General features: G+C 54.7%; 1 protein-coding gene across 2 annotated transcripts; it reads right to left on the bottom strand.

Annotated features, from left to right (window-relative positions):
* Positions 1 to 243: 243 nt before the first annotated feature.
* LOC111140921 (interferon regulatory factor 1) lies at positions 244 to 7792 on the bottom strand. Of its 2 annotated transcripts, XM_022493184.1 has the most exons (10): positions 7413 to 7792; positions 6252 to 6342; positions 4857 to 4956; positions 3869 to 4045; positions 3704 to 3753; positions 3464 to 3596; positions 3156 to 3278; positions 2701 to 2750; positions 1649 to 1784; positions 246 to 1355 (listed from the first exon to the last, which is right to left on the bottom strand). In XM_022493184.1, exons 2-10 carry the CDS (start codon positions 6336 to 6338, stop codon positions 1243 to 1245), a joined length of 969 nt encoding a protein of 322 aa, XP_022348892.1. In that variant the 5' UTR covers positions 6339 to 6342; positions 7413 to 7792; the 3' UTR covers positions 246 to 1242. The 2 variants fall into 2 exon arrangements, with proteins under 2 accessions (XP_022348893.1, XP_022348892.1); XM_022493185.1 differs by lacking the exon at positions 7413 to 7792 and having other exon boundaries at positions 244 to 1355; positions 6252 to 6960.
* Positions 7793 to 8438: the final 646 nt, after the last annotated feature.

Raw genomic sequence — 8438 nt, 5'->3', positions numbered from 1 at the left:
TTTTTTGAAGTAGCATCTGATTACACTTGGATTTGAGTTTAGCAGGACATAAAGTTCACGGCAAGGTACTCAGAACTCAAAACCTAACACTCCTCAGGCTTTGGAGCCCCAGTTCAACTCACAGCCTGGCTATAAAGTCAAGGGCAAGTGACTGCATCTATAGACTGCATCTATATGAGCATGTCTGTGTGCTAGGATTGTCCCCTCTTCCTGTCACCTTCTCCGTGAACATAACTCACGGCTTCTGCAATAGGTGCATGTCACTGCTCACCCCCAGTCAAGTGCAGGCAGGATGCCCAGAATGAGTTCATCAGAATGTCTCTATCAAAAGGAAAACCATCTGCAGTTTATCTCTAAATAAAAGGCCACACCCTTTATAAACAATTAACTTTTTATAAAAAGACAAATGTACATATTTACACACATGTATGTATGTGGTCACACATGATTTAGTGATTAGATGACATTTCCAATTTTAAAAATCATACCAAGGCGCTCACACTTCCCTCCCAGGGCCTGCTGAGGGCTGCCGGGGCCTGCCTGAGGGGGGCAGGTGGGCGCAGGGCAAGGCACAATATAAATAAATGCAAGGCTGAGAGCTTGGGGGGGTCGTTAGTGTACACCTTGATCAGGAAAGTGGCAAGGTCCACCAGAAAAAGTGCCATTTTTTTTCCCAAGCCCCTCAGCCCGAGCAGGACAGAGCTCCTCTGAGGCTGAGGGAGCACTGTCCTGCAGGGCCCCGTTTTCCTTCACATTTTGCTGGCTTTGGAACAGTCCCCAGGGCTCAGCTGGGAAGGGGGGGGTTCTTTGGGAACAGGATTCACTTAGTGCAATCGTCTCTTAGTGCAGAGCCAGCCCTGGGGTCAGTGCTGTGTTTTTCTGAGGTCACTGGTCTGTTCCCTTGGGCCACCTCAGTGACAGTGAGACCCTCTCTCAACAGCTGGGCTTAGAGGGAAAAGCTGGAGGCCGACTCCTCTCTGAGACCTCCACCTGACACGTCCTTCTCAGAACCCCATCTTCCCAGGAGCCAGGGCCAGCTTTACCCCGCAAGATAAGCCCAGACCATGGCCTGACTGACTGCAAGAGGTTACTATCCTAAGGAGGGAGGCCCCATCCCTGCTCAGCAGTGGAGTAACACTCTGCCATGTCAAGGAGCCCACAGGAGTCCTGTTTCTCTGCATCACAGCTACCGTGATGCCAGGTCCTGCTAGCCTAGGGGAGTTAAAGGGGGCTGGGGCGCAGCTACGGCGCACAAGGAATGGCCTGGATAGAGGGCAGTCTGACTGGGGGCAACAGGCCCTCCAGCCAGTTGGGGTCCATGGTCTTCAGATCTGAAGATATCAGTCCAATATACCCTAGAAGATGTGAAGAAGGTTGTATGAGGATGGAGGATGAAGACAGGTGTGTTCTCCCACCCCCTCAGCCTATCCCAGCCACGGACACAGCTGCCTCTACTGCCCACCCGCAGCAGTAAGCCCCCCCTCATCTTTAGGCAAACCTAAGTACTTGGGAGCAGCAGCCAATTCACAAGAAGCGTTTAAGAAAGGTGGTTTGCCTCTGCTGCTCCCTGGCCCAGTCCCCACCCCTTTCCTACCCCCTGCAAGCTTCTCCCTTGTGGGAGAAATCCTTAGCTCCAGGGACTTCTTACCTCCAGGGCTGTCAACTTCTGGCTCCTCCTTGCAGCTGAAGTCTCCATAGAGAGGGGTGGGCTGGACTCCGGGTTCATTGAGCAGGTACCCCTTCCCATCCACGTTTGTTGGCTGCCACCCTGTCTGCTCCAAGAGCTGTGGACAGAGGAACAAGAAGCCATCAGCTTACTTCCAGTGCAGACTCATCCTCTGGCCCTGCGTTCAGTAAGCCAAAGCTTCCCTGCCAGCCTCATACCCTTGGCCCTTTGCACATTCTCAGGTAGATGTAGTTGTGGAATGAGGCTAGGAAGAGGCCTGGGAAGGGAGGGTCTGCCCTGGACTTCCACTCCCACATTTACCCTCTGGCACAGAATCTCCAAGACTTTCCCCCTCAGCTGGGGGAGGAGGACATACCAACTGGGAATGTGGCTTAACGCAATGGGTAGCATCATGACTCAAGAAAAGATGTCTAGAAAACCTGGAGATAAAGAGCTACAGCTATGTTTCAAGTTTTCTAAGCTAATGAAACAGAGCCTGGGTACAACTACTGTAAAAATGTTTTTATATTCACTTTTAAAACTGAAGCAAAAAAAAAAAAAAAAAAGAAAGAAAGAAAGAAAGAAAAAAAAAACAAACCTGGAGAATAATTTGCTTTAAAAAAAAAAGAAAAAAAAAAGGGAATAAACCCCATCAGATTACAGATCCCAAAGGCTGATTATGAAAACCTAACGTGCACTGCCCAGGCCAGCGGGGCAGCAGGCCTGGGGCGTGCTGGGGCAGAGGACGCAGGCCAGGGACCCGGTGCAGAGAGTGGCTGACTCAGCACTGTTTCAGGCTCTGGAGCTTTGCTCCTGGGCAGCCGGTCAGAGAGCAGGCCTCCCTCCTATCCTCACTTCCACGGTGTCTCTCCCAGTAGCCGAGGAGGGCACCATAGGTGTGACACCTGTAGAACTATGCAAGCAGTCCAGTCACAGGAGCCACTGCTTACGCCCTCTGATTTGTAGGCTCTGAGTGGCTTTCTTTCTCCTAAGCAGCCACTTTGAAAGAGTGCCCAGGGAGGAATGGGCTTTACCTTCATGATGTCCTCAGTTAATTTCCCTTCTTCATCCTCATCAGTTGTGGCTGTGGGTGGGAAGAGCAGAGAAATTGGCTCAGCTCTGCAGCTCAGGCACCACCAGTGCCGTCACCTTTCATGCACGCACACACACTTGCCTCCCAGCAGACATCTGCGACCACAGAGATGCCAGAACAGGACACAGTCCTAGTGACTCAGCCTCCCGAACCCCGAAGCCACACCTCTTCCCACCCCCCTGCTTCCTTCCTCACCCTCAGAGACTGGGCTGCAGAGGAGCCAGGAAAACTAGCCATCAGGACCAAGGTGCAGCCCCCGGCTACCTCTCTCTTTTCTCTAGCACAGTGACCTCCGTCAGTGCCTGGTGGAGTTCTGCGCATCCATCCTCTCTCCCTCAGGGAACCCTTCCCAGGGCCCAAACAAGAGGCAGGCAGGCAGTCCTCAAAAGCACATACCTTCTGAAGTGGAGGGCATGGGTGACACCTGTAAGTTGTAGAGCTCACTGGTGCTATCGGGCACAATTTCCACTGGGATGTGCCAGTCAGGAAGCGTACTAGTAACGGCACATGGGGACAGTGCTGAAGGACAGGAGAAACCGCAGGTCAGAACTGTGGGCTTTCTCAGTTTGCAGGACACCCAGCAGCCCTGGCCCTGCTGCCTGCTCCAACTGGCTACTGTCCTCAAGCACAGTGCTCCCTAAACCCAAGAGAAGGAGCCATCCCCGTGACCTAGGTGCTCTCATGCCAGACCCGGCCCAGCTCACCTGGAGTTAGGTCCCGCTCAACCTCCAAATCCTGCCCTATGTAGCCCTGGGCGGTGTAGCTGCTGTGGTCATCCGGCAAGGTAGAGCTGCTGAGTGCATCGGAGAAGGTATCAGGACTGGAGTCACCACACAGCTGCAACAGGAGGGAGGTGCTCAGGCCCAGGCTTGCTGTGGCATTTCTTCCCCTGCCCACCCTGACTCCCAGGAGACCAAAGACTAGCAGCTTAGGACCACACTCACCTTCCTCTTGGCCTTGCTCTTAGCATCTCGGCTGGACTTGGACTTCCTCTCTGTGAAGCAGATAGGCTGTCAGTCTTGGGACAGGCACATCAGCCCCAGCAGCCCTTCTCACCTCTCCCTACCCCCCCACCAATTGCTACCCAAAGACCCAGAGCTCTTGGCTACCTTTCCTCTGGTTCTTGGTGAGGGGCGGGAGCATTCGGTAGACCCGCACGGCTGAGCTGCCCTTGTTCCTGCTCTGGTCCTTCACTTCCTCAATGTCTGGCAGGGAGTTCATGGCACAGCGAAAGTTGGCCTTCCACGTCTTGGGATCTGGCTCCTTTTCCCCTGCTTTGTATCGGCCTAGTGGGCAGAAGAGGGAAGAGGACTGTCAGGGCCATAGGTGGGGATCTTCAGCTGCCCTCTGGCCTGGGAGGAGGAAGACAAGAGTAGCCCTGAGCTGTCATGCTGCCAGAGACCCACACTGGCCAAATAGCCAGTATTCCTGAGTGACCATCTGCAGGCCTCAGGAATTCTCAAATGCCCAGGCTCGGCTCAGACACATTCAGCAGGCCTCTCCGAAGGGCCCAGCCAGAAGCACTAGAGGGCCCATATGTCCTAAAGTGCTGTACTGGTGCTATACCATGACCAGTCTCCCTGCCTGGGCTGTCAGCAGTCAGAGAGCAAGTAGGGACTAGGGTTTATCTGATATTTCCAAACACAGGAGTGGACAAAGAGTAGGCATCAAAGAACAGTTACTGATAGGCGTGCTGACTGATCTGAGATGGACCAAGAGCCCCAACCCTCAAGGATAAAAGGAGGCTGCTAACTCTATGGGCCTTGGGCCAGGACCTTGGTGATCATCAAGAAAATGAAAGACCTGGGTCTCTTTCAGTATCCCGGCTCACAAGTGCTTGTGCCAGGGGGAGCTTTCAACCAGCCACGAACTCCTTGAAACATGCTTTCTAAGATACTGACTTCACAAGTTCCTTTAAGAACTTGGTGAAATGATGGACCTCTTCCCCCAGAAATATAAGTCTGCCCCCTCCTCACCCCCAATTCTGTACACAGTCTCAGGAACTCAGAGACCCCAACAAAGAACCTCTGTGTTAACAGAAGTGACTCCCCTTGTCTCTTCCCTGGACCCTTCAGGGCTGGAGACCAGGGCACACACCTGTGTGAATGGCCCAGCTTCGGAACAGACAGGCATCCTTGTTAATGTCCCAGCCATGTTTGGCAGCGTGCTTCCATGGAATCTGGAATATCATCTCCTCCTGAACGGCACACACACACACACACACACACACACACACACACAAGGCTGTGTTATCTCAGAGGCCACAGGCTTTTTGCATGAGTCTGCCCAGCCCCCCAAGTCTGGGAAAAGTCTGACTTCCCCTTTTTACCCTGACATCTGGCTTGGGTTGACCCATCCTGAGAATGGCTTAAACAGACAACTGTATAGCTCTCAATCTCTCAGTAGGGGCTCTGGGTTCTGAAGAGCTATGGCAACATCAGCTCAGCAAAGGTCTCCCTCTGCCTGTTACAGATGTGTGGGACCCACACAGAGCACATTGGGATGCTCTCTGGCTTTCAGCACCAACATGGAAGGGAGGACTCCACCCATCATATAGGGCTGCTTAGGACACCTGGGACCACTGGCTCCTACACAGGGGGTCCTGGCCATATACCTGTGGGAGCCCTCTGCCAGTCTTGGATGCTGACTACCTGTGTGACACTGGCACTGTCACTTTAACTCCTGGTCCCTCACTGGTCTCTGTGAAACGAGAAATCACAGTGACAAATATAAAGACTAAGCCTCACTTTTGTCATGACTGGTGGTTAATGCTATGGATTTTTGAGTCTGACTATTCAGGTTCGAATCTTGGATTTATCACTTCTTCTGTGAACTCACTATTTACCTTTCAGTGCCTCAGTTCCCTTATCTGAAAATGGAGATATTAATAGGATCTACTTCACAGGGCTACTGTGAGGACTCAGTAATGCAATATAAGTAAAAAACTTAGCACAGTGTCACACTCGCTTGTAGGGAGTGTACGCTAAGCATGAGCTATCATTATTAATATTATTATTATTACTAAGTCTGCAGGGTCTGTGTTGCCATTTGTGCACCAGCATGAGGTTTCCTGGGCCTGGGCCAACGGTGCAAGGTTAATTTTTGGGTCTGCTGCCGAACCAGCCATACTTCTTGTCACTAGTGCCCACTTCTCTGTCTCCTAGCTGACGGGAACCCTGTAGGATGCTGTGTGTTTGTAGTCTCCCTCAGAAGAGATCAGAACTTCTGACTCTGCAGATGCTGGGAGGGTCCTGCTGCTAGAAACTGTCAGTGCCCTCAGGTGAGTGCCCCCTCCACTCTGAAAAAGGAAGGCAGAAGTTGGCTAAGTGCAGTCCAAGGCTGGGTCTTGCATCCCCCCTGCACGCAGGACCCACTGGGAAGCACATCTGCCTCCTCCCCATCACTTCCCTTTTTGAGCTGTATCTGAACCCTTGGTCCCCCAAAGAACATGTGTTAAAATAGCAGCAGAAAAACCCAAAAGGTTATACTCACTTTATTGATCCAGATCAGCCCTGGGATCTGGTTGGAATTAATCTGCATCTCTAGCCAGGGTCTCATGCGCATCCGAGTGATGGGCATGTTGCTGTAAAGAGAAAACAGAGGCTCTGGTTTGGAGTCTGTAGAGCAGCCCCTTAGGCACTACTTGCCGGCCACCTATTACCACCCCTCCCCCCACCCCCACCCCTCCAAGGTCATTCAGTTATTTTCCTATGCCTTCCACCAGGTACCAAGTACTACAATCATGGGGGAAGGGGCTTTCACTGTTATAAAACTGCCCTCCAAATATTTTCAACATCTTGGGCAAAAACACTTAAGCCCCTTCCCCCACACTCCTCTAAACACTCTTGGGAGGAGACAGGAATGCAAGTGATAGTTTCAGGATTTATGTGCAGGAAAAACAGATAAAATACACAGATATCTTAATACCAGAACTTTCCTCCCAAATTCAAATCCATTGGGAAGGGAGAGGCTTCTTTTGGTTGATGCCAATAAATTCCCCTACTTGAGTTTCTGCCACTACCACTAGCTGTGCATCTTCCCTAGTGGCAGGCAGTCACCCCGCACTCTACCCTCACCCCCACCCCACCCCCATCTAATCTACGCTGCTCCAGACAAGGTACCCTTTGGCCCTGCTCCCTTCCTCCGCTTGGTAGCGGAAGGAACACCTGTGGCGCCTCTTCCAAAGCCCCAGCAGGTCCGCCAGCCATCCAGGGCATCAAGCCCCAGCCCCCAACACCTGCACATACGGCCTGAAACCTAAGGCCTGGGCGAAGAGCTGGGACCGCCGAAAGCCCGCGCGAGGAGCACAGGGCGCCCACGCGCGGACGTACACTCGAGTCCCCGGCACCGCTCACGGATGCGCGCGACAAACCTACCGAGCCACCCAGAAGGCCGGGTGGCTCCGCGCACAAAGATCTGCGACAGCGGCCGGGCGCCGGCAACCTCGGCTCGTGGGCGGTCCACGCCGCGCGGCCCGCCCTCCCCGCGCTGCAGCTCGCCGCTCCTCCAGCGCCCTCCCAAGACCGCGCGGGGGCCCAGGCAACGCCGCGCGCCCGCGACTCTCCGGGCTGGGGTTGTCGGCCCCCACTTCCTGGTGCCCTGCACGCCTTTGTTCGACGCCACCGGTCCCCCCCGCAGCGAAGGCGGGCTCACCTCTGCAGCGGGCGCGATCCAGCGGCGGCGCCCGAAGGTCCTGGCGCGGCTGGGGGCAGCTGTGTCCGCGCCGGGAGCGCAGTTCCGGGAGGTAGCGCGGGAAGGCAGAGGATGCCCGGGTCGAGGGGCCGTTGGGGACGGCTGGCCTTGGCTTGGCACAGCTCCCGCTGGCCTCTGCTCGACCGGGTTTAGGCGCACGTCCTGCCTCGACGAAGGAGTGGCGCGCTCTGCCGGGGCAGCGGCGCCGGCGAGAAATCTAAACACTTAGCGGGATTCCCCCAACCCAGGCCCGGCCCCGCCTCCTAAAGAGCCGCGAGGGCGCCTATTGGTCGGTGCCGCCCCATCATTTCGGGGAAATCAGGCTGTTGTAGAGCTAGCGGCTAAGGGGAAGTACAGGGCGGCTGCTCCTCCCCACCCCCTCCGGCCCGGCGCCGCCGCCCTGGGGCGACCGCGGGCCCGCCCCGTCCGCTCCCACTCCACCCCCACACCAGCTAGCCCGGGAGAAAGCTGTCCTGGAAAGCCGAAGGTCCCCTCCCGCAGTTACTCCCCTCACTCCGTATTCTCCCAACCTGCTTGATCCTGTGGCCAACTCTTCATCCTCCTCTCCTGGGGGTGGGGGACTTCTGTCTTCTGAGCGCAGGTGAGGAGGTTACCCGGGCACCTGCCGTCTTCTTCAGGATGAACATACCGGGATTGAATCCCCGTAAACTAGCCTGGTTCCTCAAGCCTGCTCATGGTGTGCCGAGAAAGAAGGGCCTGGTCCCTTATAATCCCCCCTTCTCGAGCGGTGACCCACCTCCAGGGCACTCACCTCCCTTGACGAAGTAAGGGAAAGCCTAATCTGCCTGGGGTGCTGCTTGGGGCTGCCGGAAGAGAGGAAATCCCGGTTTGGTCGCTGTAGGTGCACCTGACATGGGACTGGGAACGTCAGTCTCCTCAACTATAAAGTAAGAAGCCCCATCTCTCTGGTTTACAGCGAGAAATTATGTCTGTAAAACACCCTGCCGCACTTGGGGACAGCAGGTG

Source organism: Enhydra lutris, unplaced genomic scaffold (genome assembly GCF_002288905.1).
Source record: "Enhydra lutris kenyoni isolate GAN:26980312 unplaced genomic scaffold, ASM228890v2 scaffoldscaffold5, whole genome shotgun sequence".
NCBI lineage: Eukaryota > Metazoa > Chordata > Mammalia > Carnivora > Mustelidae > Enhydra > Enhydra lutris.
The sequence above is the reverse complement of the archived record's forward strand: the minus strand, read 5'-3'. Positions and strand labels throughout refer to the sequence as shown.